At 43.0% G+C, this 18,640-nt stretch overlaps 1 protein-coding gene across 1 annotated transcript in view; it reads right to left on the bottom strand.

Moving 5' to 3' along the window:
• The window catches only part of LRP1B (LDL receptor related protein 1B), a 1,445,547-nt gene that overhangs the window by 1,002,993 nt on the left and 423,914 nt on the right, over positions 1-18,640 (bottom strand). The window contains exons 8-10 of the mRNA XM_033944130.1: positions 18,342-18,485; positions 8,232-8,468; positions 4,851-5,031 (exon numbers count right to left, since the gene is read on the bottom strand). Of these exons, the coding sequence (XP_033800021.1) occupies positions 4,851-5,031; positions 8,232-8,468; positions 18,342-18,485 (562 nt within the window). The remainder of the gene's footprint in view (positions 1-4,850; positions 5,032-8,231; positions 8,469-18,341; positions 18,486-18,640) is intronic.

The following is an 18,640-nucleotide window of genomic DNA, read 5'->3' as shown; positions in this document are numbered from 1 at the left end:
CTGTTTTCAACTCCTAACTCCCACTCAAGGCTGGCAGATACCTATACGTACTGTATCATTTCCTCTACCATAATCTCCCCAACCCCAAAATGTCCTGTCTAAATTAGATTGTAAGCTCTTCTGAGCAGGGTCCGTCTATTGTATGTTAAAATGTACAGCGCTGTATATGCCTTTCAGCGCTTTAGAAATAATAAATAGTAGTAGTAGTTTCTCCCATTAATGGCCGTTACTGCATGAGACCTTACCACCACCTATTTTTTAAGGGGTAGGGGCTTCCACACAAACCCTGCGCTAATTGATTAGGGTGACAAATGCCCATGTACTAACTGATTAGAACAGGGCATGCCTACTCTCCGCAGACAAAATCATCACAGGATGTATTAACTGTGGTACCTAAGTATAAGAGTTTAACAAACTCTTTGGAGGTTTTCTTAAGGTCCCCTGGCTGGGCATTTCATATGCTCCTGGTCATAGCAATATACGATGCTAGAACCCCATCTTAGGGCCACCGTTTTAAATAGTTACCTGTGGACTTAGCTTCAGCCACATCAGATTACTCAGCCCATTCTGACTTGTCCTCAAAAGTATTTTATAGTGCAGAAAAAAGGGGAGAATGAGGCACAGTGGTTAAAACTATAGCCTCAGCACCCTGAGGGTGTGGGCTCAAAACCCACACTGTTCCTTGTGACTCTGGGCAAGTCACCTAATCGCCCTATTGCCACAGGTACATTAGATAGATTGTGAGCCCACCAGAACAGACAAGGGAAAATGCTTGAATACGTAAATAAATTAATGTAAACCATTCTGAGTTCCCCTGTGAGAACGGTATAGAAGATTGAATAAATTAATAGAAAGAGTGGACAATAGAGAGCCACAATGCTGCATGGATGTGCAACAGGACAGCTCCCATGCACGTAAACATCACTTTTACTCTGGGGCCTCAAAGACTTGTTGAAAACTCATTTTGAACAGAAATATGAGATAAAATCCGAAGTAAAAGGGTTTTGGCTGGGGGCTAGTGACTTGGATTGGCCACCATGGGAGTGGGCTGCTCGGCTTGATGGACCATTGGTCTGACCCAGAGGAACTGTTCTTATGTTCTAAAGACCCAAATAAGGGCATGCTCAGGACACTTTTTAGCACAGCTTAGTAAAAAATCCCTTAAGAGATTGTTTGTTGTATCATCAGGTTGAAAATGTTTTGTGATTACAAGCAGTCCCCGGGTTAAAAACGAGTTACATTTTTAAAGCTGTTCTTAAATCAGATTTGTATGTAACTCAGAACTTGTAGATTTGACGATTCCTTTCAGCTGACAAAAGGGCCAACTGTCCCTACCAATGTTCCCTCTAAGGTACAGCATACACAACTACACACGGTTCTTCATGTGGCCATGCGTCATTCCTGAATCTGCTGCAGGAGAAGTGTAGGAGTCTATGCCACTGGAAATACTGCTCAGTGAAATCAAATGAAGCGTCAACCTCGTTCTTTGGTATGAGTCAGGCGTCTGTAACTAGGAGACTGCCTGTACTTCTAAGTTAGGGGAAATTCAGGCTAGTGTTGTTTCTTTCCTTTATTTTTCTCCCACTATTTTCCTAATTTCCCCCTTCCAGTTCTTTAATGGTAAACAGTTATCAATAGTAATTTATATTTTTCCTTCTTGTTATTAATATCTTTGATATTGTGTCCTCGTATTCTTTGCTAATACTATTCTTTTTTCCTTGGCAAGACAATGTGTAAATTTCTATTTCACAAAATCAAGGGAAAAAAGGAAAAGAAAATGCACTAGATGGATCTCATTTACCTTCCTGGAGAAATGGTTGCTGGACCTTCTCAATGTCTCTTTCCACAAAGGAATATAAAGAAAAAAGACTGCATTGAATCCAGTCATTGTCTCCTATAGCTTTGAAGACCCCTAAACTAATTGCTCTAAAACTGTTCTGCTATCTTCAAGATTAAGATACAGCATGCTCTAAAAGCCCATGGCAATATGATGGCAAAAAGGCAGCTTGCAAATTATGAAGGCCCATTTATACTGTAGGATCTTATCAAGAAGCCTTGGGTGATGGGTTTCACAGTTATTGACATGGAACTCAGGCATGACGATTTCCTGGGCTTGTCGGGCCAGTAGTTGCCATAAAGCCAGATGGGACAGGAGCAGATGCATCAAGGGCAAGGAGTGTGCTGTGTTCTCCCTCCAACTGCTATCCCTCTGGCCACTCTTCTGCCTACACCTCCAGGAGCACCTTCTCAAGAGAAGGGAGTGCCAGCAGTTCCTGCTGCTGTCCTCCTCCCTTCCAACCCTAGTACATCTTCCACAAGTGGAGGCCCTGCTGCACCTAAATCCTCCAGAGGGAGCTGGTCTTTCTTCATGTTCAGGGAGCCCTAGGGTTCCTTTACCGTCTGCCTCCTTCCATGTGTCCTCCTTCATTTAATTTACTTCCTCTTAATCTTATACTCTTGTTCCTCTTCCTCCTCCATCTGAGTAGTGAGACAGGCCTATTATCCGTTTTCTACTTCAGCAGTTCATATGGGGATTTACTCCAGCTTTCCTTTCCCCTTCTGCTTACCAATAAGGAGATACCTGTGCATTCCCTTTCTCTGGCAGAGCTCCCACATGACCTGTTTATCATGTGACCCTTCTCTAAGGTGACATTTTTAGCTGTAGAATTCATTATACACGAGAGAGTGGTTGCATATATTTTGGAGCTCTCACCCTCCCATACTCACAAGCATTGACATTGGGCTTAGACATGGATCATCACACTCCATACCCTGCCTGTGAGCATGGTATATGCTGCAGTGATGTTTTTTTTGTCAGCTGCCACCAGGTCTAAAGAGGAATGTCACTTGAGGGGCCTGTTTCGGCATCTAGTTGTGCTGGGCTTTGTTGTGATGCAGACAGTCACCTCTGATGATATGTATAGTTGTGATATGTGCATGGACATTCTCTAATGATAGTGTGATGTGCCAAGCACACCTGTCGGAAGTTTGAGGGAGGGGCACGGCAGGATGTCTATGCACAAGGTCTGAGTTGGGGAACTGATCCTTTGTTAGTGTACGGGAGTATGGGTTATCTGTCTAGGTCTGAGGGTGTTTTGCACTGCAGTGTGCCATGGTCACACTTTCAGACAGGTAATTGTGTCCATTATGGGTGCCTTTTATCCAATTTTGTATTCATTTCTGATGAGTTGATATTCACCAAAAAACCACAACACCCACAAAGGTGAAACTGCCTCCAGAACTAGGATTAAAAAAAATGTACTTTATTGCACAATGTGTAAACAAGACATCGGTTCCTTGTCTTCACTTTAATGCCAGAAATGTGACTGTTGGAAGATCGTTGCGTTTTTGAATCGCGGTCCTGGCTTACATCAACAGCTGTGAAGATAAGTGTAACCTTCCTGAAGGTTCTTTTTCCTGTTCCCTGTGCACAGTGGTGAAATATTTTCCTAATTTGAAAGATTACATTTAGAGAAGTCGTGGAGTTTTTTTTGCCTATGATACAGATTAAGAACGGCTAAAAAACTCATTGGGTTGCCGTCTGCATATAAAACTAGTTGAGGCTTTTTTCTCCACTTTACTTAAATGGTTTTTCAAAGGATATTTCCACCACTTGGCTTATAACATTTTTGCAACATTTATTTATTTGAACATCTCTATCATATTTCTCCCCTCCCACCTTTCCTCCAAAATATACATATTAAGATCTTTAAGTCTGTCCCCGTATACCTTATGATATAGACCACCAATCATTTTAGCAACCTTCTTCTGGACCATCCTGTTTATATCTTTTTGAAGGTGTGGCCTCCAGAATTGTATACAATATTCTGAATGAGGTCTCACCAGAGTCTTATACAGGGGCATCAGTACCTTCTGTTTCCTAATGGTTATTTTTCTCCCTATGCACCCAAACATCCTCCTAGCTTTTGCTGAAAATCTAAGTACAAAAAGCCCACAGTAACTTGCATTAAAAAAAAAAAAAAAATGCTAATCATCACATGCTGAATATCAGGGTTAGAAATATTTTTAAAATCATTTTGAAAGTTCATTTTTTCACCATTATTATTGAAGATAAATTAAATTGAGAATTAATGTTCTTAGCCTGCATAACTATAAGACTAGGGGTGCATTCAGGGAAGAGTGATTAAAAAATATGCAGCATAGCCGTAATAAATATAATTTTACATATTTTATTCTGAAAATGATTAAAAAATAAAAGAAAGTTAAAAAAAAAAGAACTTCAAAAATCTTAAACCTAAAAGAAGCTGATATGTTAAGGCTTCTACCCCCTCTTATACTAAAGTGCGCTAACAGATTAGCGCGCATTAAACGCTAATGCGTCCGTAGACTAACATCCACGTGTTATTTAGCGTGCACTAAATCGATTAGCACGTGGTAATCGGTTAGCGCACCTTAGTAAAAGAGGGCCTAGCATAATCACTGTTATAAGGAGAAAAGTAAAGGATCTAGATCAGTGGTCCCCAACCCTGTCCTGAAGGACCACCAGGTCAATCGGGTTTTCGGGGTAGTCCTAATGAAAATTCATGGAGCATATTTGCATGCCTGTCTCTTGCATTATATGCAAATCTCTCTCATTCATGTTAATTAAGGCTAGCCTGAAAACCCGATTGGCCTGATGGTCCTCCAGGACAGGGTTGGGGACCATTGGTCTAGATTACCAGAGGAGAGGAGTTAACTGCAGTGTCGTACAATAGGTATATTCATTCTTTTCTATTAATTAATGTCAACATCCATAGATCTATAATAGCATGCAAATGACTGTGAATCACACTATATTTATTTAACTTTGGATAGGGATTCATAAAAGTATAATGAATGTTTAACTATACCCATTGATAGGATCAACAACAATTCCTCTTGGATGTGACATGTCTCCTTCTAATAATGTTTTCCGACTTTGGGATGCCTTCTCCAGTCTGGCTATGTTTATAGTTTTTCGGTAGCCATCATTTGTCCAATACAGATTATTACCAAGCCAGTCCACTGCTATTCCCTCTACATTATCAAGATCTAAAAGCAAACAAAACAAAATAACAACCAAAGAGACAGGATTATGACCATCTGCATAAACATTTTTACCTACTCAAAAAATATAAAACATTGTCATATACCTGTATATACTTTAAAAAAAAAAAAAAACTTTGATCTTGTTTTTCTCTATAACATCTTTCAAAATAATGGGACCCATTAATTTTCCTCTATAACAAATGAATGTAAAAAAGCCCGCCATAAGGCCAGGTAAGCCAATACCTCAGGGTTGGTAGAGTGCTTGTAATAACATCTGCCTATAGTTTCCAGCATGGAGGGTTCAGGGGGGTGTCTGGCTGATGGGGGTATGGATGTAGAGTATGTTTGTGTGAGAGGATGGTGTGCTTGAGTGGGTGATTGGTAAGATTCTGGTTTGGGGGTTTCACTGAGGGGTTTGGTTGTTTGTTATATGTATGAAAAACAAAAAATTTTGGTGGGGTTGACCTGAGAGCCATATCATTTCTGCTTTGGGATATGTGCAGCAGTTTCACTGGTTGTGCTTTGCACTTCTGCTTAGCTTATTGTATTCTTGTTGACCATTGTTTTATTTTCTTTTTGTACTCTTGGTCTCTCTTGTTGACTCCTCAATAAACATATTTAAAAAAAAAAAAAAAATGAATGGATGGGTATGCAGTAATGAAACTTTGAGCACAAATAGGTTACGATGGAACTATTATAGGGTCAAACAACATATATGCAGAGCGACAAATATTCTTCGTAAATTTAACATAAGATACTTCAAAACATCACATGAAATGATAAATGTGACCACAAAAGATATTATGCTCAAAATCAGTTTCCATAAAAAGCTGTGCTGAATTTAACGGGTTCTTTTACTAAACTGTGATAGAAAGTGGTCTTAGCGTACCCTTAGGAGTTGTTGGGGTTTTTTTCTGCACGTTAAGTCCATTTTTCCCACAACAGTAAAATGGCCAATAAATGGATTAATTTTTCCAGGTTAGTGTGATCAAAATTCTCCTTTAGCAACAAACTTAGAAGACTATAGCCTCAAAAGGCATAAATGGATGTCCATGTGCTTCAAACATCCAAATCCCGATTTTGCAAAGGCAGAACAGGGACATCCAAAACCACAGTATATCCAAATAGCAGGGAGGCGTGTTTTGGGCAGGACTAGGGAAGATCTGAAATGTGGATGTCCAACAGCGATTAACGTATTTGAAGAAACATTTATGTCTAAAAAAGAAGGATGCCCTTATTTAGACCTGTTTCAGAAAACACTAAGGCCCTGATTCTCTAAAAGTGCGTCCCGATTTTAGGCAGCTGTAGACGTCCTACAGCTGTCTACTCAGCCAATCGGGATGCACGTTTTTTTAAAAAAAATGCTCCCCAGGCAGGCCTGAAGGCGCCTCCGGGAGCCTAGGGAGACCCGCAAGATGCCTAAGCTCGTCTAAGGGCCTTAGGCGGGCCTTAGGCTGAACCTAGGCGGCCCTACGCGTCTCCCTAGTAGATGAGAAGCTTAAAAATGTAGGCCAGCAAAATGCTGGTCTACATTGTAAGTAGACGCGGCCGCTATACTTATCGCGGCAAGGGATCTCTCTGCCGCTATAAGTATAGCGGGCCGTGGCCCCTGACCGATCACTGGCAGGAGGGTGGCCAAACCCTCCTGCCCGAAGACGCACCCCCCTCCCCGACACTACCGACCGCCCCCCCCCCGACACTACCGACCGCCCCCCCCCTGACATTACCGATCCCCCCCCCGACAATATCGGTCGCTGGCAGGAGGGTGCCCAATCCCTCCTGCCCGAAGACGCACCCCCCTCCCCCGGCGCTAACAACCCCCACTCCACCAAACCTGTTCTTACAGATGGGTCTTGCACGTCAAGCAAGCAGGCACGCCTCGTCGAAATGAGGCGGGCCCGCCCCTTCCCGGCCCATCCCGCCGAAGCCTAAGGCCTGATTGGCCCAGGCTCTAGAAGCCTGGACCAATCAGGCCTTAGGCATAGCGGGTCCGCCCATCCCCACTTAATCTAAGGCCAGTGATCGGTCAGGGGGCCACGGCCCGCTATACTTATAGCGGCAGAGAGATCCCTTGCCGCGATAAGTGTAGCGGGCCGTGTCTAATCTAACCCGATTCTCTAACCCGTGTCTGTAACATGGACGCCGGTTACAGAATCGGGGTTTAGTTTAGGCCGATTCTGAATAGGACGCCTCTCCCGGGCGTCCTATACAGAATCAGGGCTTAGGTGTCTTGCGGGCCTCGCCTTCAATATAGGCGGCCTGCCTGGTGAGCATTTTTTTTAAAAAAACGTGCATCCCGATTGGCTGATTAGACAGCTGTAGGACGCCTACAGCTGCCTAAAATCGGGACGCACTTTTAGAGAATCAGGGCCTAAGAGCTCCTTTGACTAAGCTGCGCTAGCATTTTTAGCGCACGCTGCAGATTAGCGCGTGCTAACCCCTGCGCTACACGGAGAAACTTACACCAGCTCATTGGAGGCATTAGTATCTAGTGCGTGCGGCATTGTAGCGTGCACTAAAACCGCTAGCACAGCTTAGTAAAAGGAGCCCTTTACAGAAGCTCTTGTAAACATTTCTGAAATGACTCCCTTAGTCACTAGTAGCGGTACAGAAGCTGTCAATAAACAAAAACATGTCCAGATTACAGAAAGATGCTCTGATTGAGCAGCTGTCTACTGGAGAGATTAAGGCATGACATCTCCTTAATCCGTCAGAGGCTGCTGATCCACTCTTTCTCCCATGAAAGGGAAGCCAGGCTCTTTGACAGCTTCAGGTATTTTTAACAGAGCAGGCAACAAGTCAGTGGACTGTTAACCAAGGGACCCGGGTTCAAATACAACTTCTTTTTTTACTGTAAGTCCTCCAGAAACAGAAAAATACCCGCTGTAGTTTAAAGTTTCAAGCGAATGGGAGGGACAGACCACACTTTTTGAATGATGTCTTAAGGGTCTTCCAAAGCAGCTGTTGTAAAACACGTCGGGACCCAGAGCCTTTTTTGCAGGTTCTTACAAGCAGAAGATAAGTTCCTTGTATTCTTTGAGCTTTGCTGTTAGTAAAAACCTATGCCATGATTGAAGTGTGAAGCCAAAGCATTTAACAACCGATGGTAGGAAAACATTATATAGTTAATTTCCTAAGGAAGAAATCATGGAAAATCCATATATCCATATATAAATCATTCCTCTAACTATATTACAACCTACCGTCTTTCAGGATGGTTTCACGGCCTGTGCCATCTATTTTCTGCCTTCCAATCAAGAAGCTAGTGGTGTCTGCAAAATAAATGGAATTGGTGTGTACGTGGAAATCCAGAGCCCGTGGGTTGACCAGATTCTCAACAGGAAGCGTATGTTCATCAGCTATTTTAGTATTCAGGTCCATGCCTCTAATGATGCCTGGGCGTCCCTTCCCATAAAATAGGAACAACTCATTCTTGGGTCCTGCAGAAGAAAGATTACAAACATAAACAATCAAAGCTGCCTAATCTTCTTTACACTGCATAACACTGCTATTTAATTAACTAGCACAATTAGAGGAGGTTTTGTTGTTGGTGGTGGGTTTTTTTTTTTTTAATTCAATATTGAAAATTAAACTTCCAAGCAATCAAAAAGCATCTAGTACAATATGGCTAGCTAATTGCATTACTTTAATTAAAACACAGATAACTTCCTTGATTAGGCTATAGCCCATTCATCATTTTTGTATGTTATTGTCCGTGTTTCAAAGCCCCAATAGATCATAAAATAACTTTGCATTAAGAGTAGTGTTTTGTTATGACATTGTAAACATTTCATTTTACAGTTCATTATGATCTATAGTACTAAACTGTACATGATTTTAAGCACTGACCGGAGAATTCAATTGCCAGTTTCCTTAAACACTAGCTGCAATGTTTAAAGCAATCACATATATTCGGTGCTCCTAAACATGTGTCAAAATTATTTCTATTAAGAGAAAGAACAAGCTCCGAACCACTTAAGGAGGAGCGCTCACAAATCGGCCGAAGCCTTGGGGCCAATCGGCTAGGGCTAGAGGGGGGGGGGAGGGGGGTAGGATAGATTAGGGGTGAGCGGAGGGGAGATCGCCCCTTTCGATCCGGCTTCACATGAGGCGGACGCGGCTTCCTTCCCGCTCACTCTCAAAAAAAAATAAAAAAATTTAAGTTCCTCACCTCGTTGGTTTCCCTCTCTGGCTCTGTGCCTTGAAGTGAGCGGGAGACGGCCGCGGCTTCATGGTCCCAGCAGCCCAAGCGCTGTAAAGGGATCTGCGGGTAAGAGTGCTGGGGGCTACTGCACAGGCGGACTGGAAGCGTCGCTGGCCCGTCTGTGCCGCGAAGGGGGATTTGCCTCTGTTTCCAGGAGCGCCGGGAGCGGATCGGGGGTGGTCTTCGGCATGGAGCGGCAGCCAACTACTCGCCCCAACGCGGCCGGTTTTAGGTGCGCGGCCCATCTCCTGGTGCGGCGAGGCGGCGGTTCTTGGCGCCATCCCACCCGCGATGCGTGGCTATCTTCCTTCCCCTCCCTGAACAATCCGGCGGTGGGGAAAGGGGGGATGGGGGTCTCCTGCCACGCGGCTGCGGGCCGCGGGCTCCAACGGGGCCCATCGCTGTCTCCCAGCCGCCCGATCGCAGGGGAGCGGTTCGAGGGTGGTCTTTGGCCGGTAGCGGCAGCCAACTACTCTCCCCAACGCGGCCGGCCGGGCAGCCGGTTTTTATCTGTGCGGCCCATCTCCTGCCGCGGTGAGGCGGCAGTTGTAGGCGCAGTCTCACCCGCTCTGCGGGGGAAAAAGGGGGATTTGGGTCTCCTGGCGGCCACGCGGCTGCGGCCGCAGGCTCCGACAGGGGCCCATCGCTGCCTACCAGCAGCCCTACTCCGAACCAGGCACGAGACACGCGGCATTCCCGTCCGGTGCAGGGGATGGGGGGGGGGGCGGGCACTCGACACGGCCTCGGCCCAAGGCCCCATCTCTGTCTCCCTGCTTCCCTACTCGCGGCCAACGACGGCAGTCTCGGCGTGGCTGGTTCTTAGCATCTAGTACAATATGGCTAGCTAATTGCATTACTTTAATTAAAACACAGATAACTTCCTTGATTAGGCTATAGCCCATTCATCATTTTTGTATGTTATTGTCCATGTTTCAAAGCCCCAATAGATCATAAAATAACTTTGCATTAAGAGTAGTGTTTTGTTATGACATGGTAAACATTTCATTTTACAGTTCATTATGATCTATAGTACTAAACTGTACATGATTTTAAGCACTGACCGGAGAATTCAATTGCCAGTTTCCTTAAACACTAGCTGCAATGTTTAAAGCAATCACATATATTCGGTGCTCCTAAACATGTCAAAATTATTTCTATTAAGAGAAAGAGCACCAGTCGTAACATTTGAAACATTAAGGGCCTCTTCTATCAAACTGCGCTAACAGTTGTTAGTGCGGAGAGCCGCGCTGAACGGCCCACGCTGCTCCCGACGCTCATAGGAACTCTATGGGCATCGGGAGCAGCGTGGGCCATTCAGCGCGGCTCTCTGCACTAAAAACTGCTAGCGCAGTTTGATAGAAGAGGCCCTAAGGGCTCCTTTTACTAAGGTGCGCTAGCGTTTTTAGTGCGCGCTGCATTGCCCCCCGCGCTAACCCCAATGCTTTGCGCCAAAAACTAACGACAGCTCAATGCTGGCGTTAGCGTCTAGCTTAGTAAAAGGAGCCCTAAATTTTTTGGAAATGCTCTCCCCTTGGAGTTAAGCCAAGTCCCCACGTTGCTGCAGTTTAGAAAAAGCTTGAAAGCCGCTCTATTTGAACGTTATTTTGTTCAGTGAGATTAAATGATGGGGAGCAGTTTTTGACTACCTTCATTTTTCAATGGTATGGAATCAGAGTTTTTTGTATTAATGCTCTTACAGTGTTTGTGTGGTTTATGCATTAGGTTGTAGGTCTGTATATACGGTTTGTTTTTTATTTGTATTTTATTATGTAATGCATAGTTGGTGCTCGCTTAGAATTGTTGGATATGCGGGCTATAAATATTTTAAAAAATAAACGTGAATACTGGAACAATACTGTGCAAAATATAGGTCATGATATCAATGGCCTTATGATAGAAATATCAGTAGGTACCTGAATGTGATTGTTATATAATAAGGTCCTTATTCTATATATAGTGCCACCCCCCAAATCAGCACTGACAAACAGTGCTTTGTGCAATTCTACAAGGTATGTATACCTTTTATAGACTAACACTTAGGGGCTCCTTTTACTTAGCTACGATAGCGGTTTTAGCGCACGCAGAATTGCCATGCGCGCTAGATGCTAATGCCAGCATTAAGCTGGCGTTAGTTTTAGTCATGTAGCACGGGGTTGACGCGCGCTAATTTTCTGTGCGCACTAAAAACGCTAGCGCAACTTAGTAAAAGAGGGGGTTAGGCCCTGATTCTATAAAAAGTACTTAGCCAATATAGGTACCTAACTTACCCCCCCCTTTCCCCTTTTACAAAGCCGCATCAAGCTTTTTTATCGCCAGCCAAAGCAGTATTAGCTCCAACATTTACAGGAAATCTATGAGCATCAGAGCAATTGCCACCATGATCGGCAATAAAAAAGCCTAACGTGGCTTTGTAAAATGAGAAGATATTTTTTTTTAATTGGTTCAGTTGGTGCTCTTAATTCAACAGTGTCATAAAAAAAAAAATCAAAAAATAATTTAAAGAAATTAATTTGTGGGTAGGCCGGGATTCTGTAAACTGCAGGCAGATGTAGGTGTCCTACATTTGTCCGATCAGCCAATCGGAATGCACGTTTAAAAAAAAAAGTATATTGAAGACGTCTCCGGGAGCCTAGGGCTACCTGCAAGCCCGCCTAAGCTCGCCTAGCCTTAGGCAAACCTAGGCGGCCCTATGCGTCTCCCTAGTAGGATGTGAGACGCTTACAATGTAGGCCAGCAAAATGCTGGCCTACATTGTAAGTAGAAAGGGCCACTATACTTATCGCAGCAAGGGATCTTCCTGCTGCGATTAGTATAGTGGCCACGACTGCGGCCACTAATCTCCCCCTTTCCTGCAATCCCTCCTGCCAGAAAATCCTCCCACCCACCCCCCGACGATCGCTGGCAGGAGAGTGCTCAACCCCACCTGCTGGAAGATGATCCCCATTCCAGAACCCCCCGCTATCACCCCTCTCCGGATCCCTCTCCCCCACTAACCTGTCGAAATGAGGAGGGCTTGCCCCTCTTCGGCCCATCCCACAGCATCCTAAGGCCTGATTGACCCAGACACCTAAGGCCCCCGGCGATCATTGTGGATGGGGGCCTACTGCCAGGAGGGGTTGGCTCCCTCCTGCCACGATTGCTTGGATGGGACTAGCGGCCGCTATACTTATCGCAGCAGGGAGATCCCTTGCCGCGGTAAGTGTAGCGGCTGCATCTACAGTAACCTGGTTTTGTAACCGGCGTCTGTAACATGGACGTTGGTTACAGAATCGGGTTTATTTTGGGCGGGTGTAGGCTCGATTCTGTAAAGGACGCCCGTCCAGGGCATCCTATACGGAATCCAGGCCCATGTGTCTACACCGAGGTGCCTAGCGGCGCCTATCTGAAAAGTAGGCATCGTTAGGGGTAGAATTTGGGCATGGATTGCCTTCAGTGCAGGTAGGTGTCTGTTAGGTGCTGGTAAATTAGGCCAAGAAAACCCTGGGCAAATATACCGGCGTTTAACATTACGACGCCTTCCAGCGCCTTAGTTGAGTTAGGCAATTCTACAAACGGCACCTGGCGGTTGATTGACAGTGGCTAATGAATGTACATTCAAAAGGTACATTGTACAGTTCTGAACTTAATCCATGGTCTGCAAATATACTTGCTTTAATGGTTTCAAAATATTTTCAGCTCTGCTAGTCTGATTTTTTTTCTCCTCAAGCTGTATACCTATCTCTCTCCAAACAGATTGGAATTTGATGCAGTGTGCCTAGACATATTTTAAACTCAAATTGAATTGGATCAATATAACTTGCAATAATAATTCATGACAGAGTGTATATATCTGCACACATCTATCCCCTTATGCATGCCCTTTTGATGGTAATCCTTGTGCAGCCTGACTTTGTGGGCAGTGTGCTTTATAGCAAGAGACACCCTTTAATAATATTACTGTTAGGGCTGGAGCTCCCTTTACCGAGTTCAAAGACCACAGAAAGGATGAGTTGGATAATAATAGACTGGTCTATTGAACAAGATCCCAATGTGGAATCTGTGAGACAAATTGCAGTATAATAAGTTCTAAAGGTCATCAAAATACTAAAAAGAAAACATAATAATGTATTTCATCATAGTAATCTTAGCTTTCCACGCATTGATGTTTATTTAGGAAGGGCAAACAACTGAATTATTATTGTTCAGTTCAATTTTTAAAATGTAAGGATTTTGAATTTGGGACAACAGATACATAACTAGCAGTTTGTTACTGTGGGTATAACAGTGAAACACCGAGGGCCTCTTCTATCAAACTGCGCTAGCAGTTTTTAGCGCAGAGAACCACGCTGAATGGCCCACGCTGCATCCCTCCTGCCATCCGACTTGTGGTGAGGTTCGGGGGGTTCCCTGTCATACCCGCTCAGCTGATCATGGCAGGGGTCTTCCACCTCCATCAGCTGAGCGGGCAGGGACTCTCCAAAACCGTGTTTCTGTAACCGGCATTCTAGAATAATTGACAGGCAATCCGACTTGGGCACCGGTTACAGAATCGCTGCTTTTGGGGAGTCCCTGCCGTTCAGCTGATGGGGGTGGGGGGAATTCCTACGCTGCAGTCTAATGGCAAAGATAGGCGGCTGAAATCTAGGCCAGTGTTTTCCAGGCCTACATTTCAACCACCTATCTTGGCATGAATCACGGCTGGGTAGCCACTTTAGTCAGCCTAATCCACTTCCAGCATTGGCCACGCCTATTTTGGCATTCCGCAGTCTAAGGTGGCCACCTAGCCGCAATTCCAGTATCCATTTCAGCCATCTTTTATTTAGCCATCAGTAGGTGCTTTAACACTGCCGTTTTTTACTGCATTTTTCAATTACTTAGGCGTTGACAGGGCGCTTACCGATGCCTAAATGTAGGCGCTGGTTATAGAATTTCATCCTAAATGGTTTACATTCAGGAATCATGCCTGTCTTTAGGCAGGTCCATTTGTACCAACTGAAACATTAGGCACCGATTCCCCCTTATTCTACGATTATATGCATACATTTTAGAAATGCCTCTGATCCGCCCATGACCCTGCCATTTCTGTGCCCCATTTTTAGGTTCATGGGTAAACTTTAGGTGTGGAACCCCTGCCTAAATTTACAAGTGTATTTTTTAATTAGATTCAATTAGTGCTAATTGCTTTCTTAGGATGCCAAGTTTCAGCATCAATTGGCTCGTTATTCTATTAAGTTACACGCGCAAATTGGACATGCACACAAATTTGCATACACAACTCAGCAACATATAGAATTTACCCCTAAGCTAATTTAGCATGTAATTATAGAATAGCGGTGGGTTGCACTGCTTCCATTTTTGCGCTTAAACTGGGGGATTCTATAAATGGCTCCTAAAGTTAGGCACCTAAATAGATAGGTGCCTAAATTTCCCCACCACCCACCCCTTTTATGAAGACAAGTTAAGGATTTTATATTGCCAGCTGTATTAGCTCTGATGCTCATATGAATTCTATGGCCAGTGATAAAAAAAGCCTAATGCGGTTTCATAAAAGGGGGGGAGTTAATTAGTAAATTGGCTTCAATAATGAGCTTTTAACAAGCTCATAATTGAAAAAAATAAAATTTAATTGGGAGATGGGTGCCTATCTTCTTAGGTGTGATTCTACAAAAGATAGGTGCCCAAGTAGGCATGTTTAGGGGTGGAGAAGGATTTAGGGCTCCTTTTACTAAAGTGCGCTATGCGTTTTAGCGCACGCTAAATCACACACACGCTAAAGCTAATGCTTCCATTATAAGTCTATGGATGTGTAAGCGTTTAACGCGCTAAAACGGCTAATGCACCTTTGTAAAAGAGGGGGTTAGGCACCGCTAGGCATGAATCTCTAAAGGACTTAGGTGCCTATTATGTAGGCCTTTAAAATCCTGGCCCACATTACAGTCACCTAAGTTTTAAGCTAGGCAAAATTCTGTAATGGGTGCCTAACCCCCTCTTTTACTAAGGTGTGCTAACGTATTAGCGCGCACTAATCGAATTGCTAACATGCATGCATTAGCGTTTAGCGTGTGCTAATCGGTTAGCACACCTTACCCCCCTTCTTTTACTAAGGTGCACTAAGCTTTTTAGCGCGCGCTAAACACGCGCTAAATGCTAATGTGTGCTTGTTTCCCTATGGATGCATTAGCAGTTAGCGCACGCATAGATTTAGGGCTCCTTTTACAAAGCCGCATTAGCGGTTTAACACGCGTAATAGCTCGCTAAACTGCTGGCTGCGCTAGACGCTAACGTCAGCATTGAGCTGGCATTTGTTCTAGCTGCGTAGCGTGGGTTTAGCGCACGCTAAAAATCTGCGTGCGCTAAAACTGCTAACGCAGCTTCGTAAAAGGAGCCCGCAATGCGCTAAATCCACGCTAAAATGCTTAGCGCGCCTCTGTAAAAGAGGGCCTTAGTAAAAGAGGGCCTAAATGTGATTGACATGTAATAAGCACCTAACTTTAGGTGCCAATCATTTTTAGGTACCCATTACAGAATCTGGCCCAAAATGCTAGTATTCTGTACTTTAGTCATGCAGCAGGTGCTTAAATTTAGGTGAATTGTTATGGAATGAGGAGGTATAGGTTTATTGAGAGTCAGCATTTCCATAAAATTATTATAATATTGGAGGCCTGTAAGCATTATACTTTACAGTCAGCTAATTAAATTAAAACTGCTAAAATATGAATGGGAAAATATGGTAATATTTCTCTTTCCATATTATAGGTGATTTACTTAATTATTCTATTGAATTATTAAAGCTTCAAACACATAAAAAAATATTCCGTTTATTCAGAAGTGTGTGGAAACTATTAATGACCTATTCTACGTTGAAACACATTCGCATGCTGATTTAATACATCAAATAAGAATTTTTAAGTTATAATAAAGAATGATAGTGCATAACATAACATAACTTTATTCTTCTATAATGCCTCAATCAAACGATTTTGAGGCGGTTTACACAGAAGACAGCTGGACACTCAGCGAAATACAAATAGTTAAAAGAAATACAACAACATGTTTCCTATATATAAATAATGTAAAATTATTGTTATCAATAAAGCTTCAGTTAAGAAATGAATTTATCAAACAGCACAGTCTTAATTTATTTTCAAAATGCACCATAGGACAGCATGGCTCCACTAATGTAACTAACCATCCAGGAATGTTGCTTACTTGCTTGAAATGCAAGAGTCCTGTCCAAAAAAGATGTAAGATAATGGAGGTTGCCAAATGAGGATCATTTCAGTTTTGTAATTCTGTCTCTTGTTGACCAAGAGGGTTATTATTATTATTATTTTCAAAAGAAAAAACATGTCCAGAAAATGGCAAAAAGTGGCATTTGGATGTTTTACTGTTTAAACGGCCAAATCACTATTTTCAAAAACCATATTTTAGACATTTTTCTAGGCTGCTTGTCTCCTGTTCATCAAAATTCCAAGGGGGATGTTGAAGGTCTGTTTTGGGCGGGCTTAGGGTGGGCTTAGAACTTGGACATTCTGCAGCAATAGTCAAACATTTAACAAAAAATTCAGGACACTAGATGTTTGGGTTTAGACCTGTTTTTTAAAATGAATAAAGACAAAATGGAGGAATTAAGACATGACCTCCTCTTACTCCCACCTCCCACTAGCCAAATATGTGAAAGAAACAGTACATTCCAGCCTGTACTACAGCTTTCAGATAGTCACACAGAAACAGCTCAACACATTAGAAGGGTGCTCAAAGGGGTACTGCAGTGAAAATTAAAAAGTCACAGGTACACATCTCATCATTACCTGCTTTTATTGTATATTGAGCCCTCCAAACCCTATCCAACACCTACTGTACCTACATAAAGATGACACCTGCAGGCATAAGGGCTATTGATGTGTACAGGTGGGAACAGTAAGTTTTTGATGGATTTTGGAGGGATCACCATACAATATTATCAGGTTATGGTGAGTTTTGTACCTGGGACTTTTTAAAGTGACGTTCGTTGCAGAACCTCTAGAATGCCCTTCTGTTCTGCTCAGATGTGTATCTGCGTGCACTTGCTAAGAATGCTGGCTGCTAATACATCTCAATAGCTTTTTTGTATGTGTTTTTCATTTAGGCATTTTTGGGTTTAATGGTCCTTAAAGATAGATACACTGGGGCAGATTCTGTAAAGGATTTCTAACTTTAGGCATCCACCATAGGCGCTCAAATAAAGTGGATACTAAGCTCAATTAATGACTTTGACGTTCAAAGGTTGGATGTGATTCACAAAATAGGCGACCACATTTTGTGGACGCCCATTGGAAAAAGCTGCGCCTAATGGGATAGGCGTGGCATCTTTCTGGACTATTATAAAAAAACAAAAATGCCTAAATCAAAAACACATACAAAAAAGCTATTGAGATGTATTAGCAGCCAGCATTCTTAGCAAGTGCATGCAGACACACATCTGAGCAGAACAGAGGGGCATTCTAAATGAAAGGGAACAGCATTTAATCTATTGGCTAGATACTGTTGAGCCATGTGGTTTGAATATGGAGGTGGAATGGGCTTCTCTGATAGGATAATAACCTCGTCCAATGGGAGGCAGGGGATATCAGCTGGTTTGAAGGGTGTATTTAAATGGGTTGTTAGGAGTCTGATGACATTAGCGGCCGTGGTGAGTTATATATTTTTAACAGATTGGATTAAACTTGTAAGAATAGGGAAAACAGTTTAATAGAAGATATTGACTGTGTTTTCCTTTCCGTAGGGGACCCTTGATAAAGCACACTGGTGCAAAACATTTCGGATCGCTTCCTCCCGGGCTGTATTTACTAAAGCTAAGTTAAAAAAAATTTTGAATGCTAAAATCTTTGAAATACAATAGAGAATTTAAAGTATATGATATTGGGCCAATGATGAAGAGCCATGTAATTCTCCCTGCTAAAAGTCTTTGCTAAGCGGTGGAGTGGTAGGTCTGAGGCTAAATAAGATAGAACTTTAATATCTAGTTCTGGATTTTGATTGCTAACGTCTAAAATTAATGTTCTGGATAAGATTTTGGTTTGAACCATCAATTATTTGAGCAGAATGAGATGGCAACACTTTAGCTTCTAATATACGAGTTACAACATACTTTTGCATGACCTGCCATCATGTCCCAAGCTGAAACCAGTCTTGCAGCGACAGGTTCGTGTTTTGTAGCTGAAGCTCAAAAGACAAATGTGTGAACATCCTCCAGGCATTCCATATGGGTCTAATCCACATGCATGACTTCTGACTGAAATAAAAAATAAATAAAACATTTTTTAAAATGTTACAAAATCAGAATGGTTGGATGTCCCATCGAGTACATGAATATCAGCTAGAAAGACAAGTTTTTAGAATATAGTCATAGTGATAAGGAAACAATTTTTGGAACTGTTGATAAACAGC

The sequence above is a fragment of the Geotrypetes seraphini genome, chromosome 5 (assembly GCF_902459505.1).
Source record: "Geotrypetes seraphini chromosome 5, aGeoSer1.1, whole genome shotgun sequence".
NCBI lineage: Eukaryota > Metazoa > Chordata > Amphibia > Gymnophiona > Dermophiidae > Geotrypetes > Geotrypetes seraphini.
The sequence above is the reverse complement of the archived record's forward strand: the minus strand, read 5'-3'. Positions and strand labels throughout refer to the sequence as shown.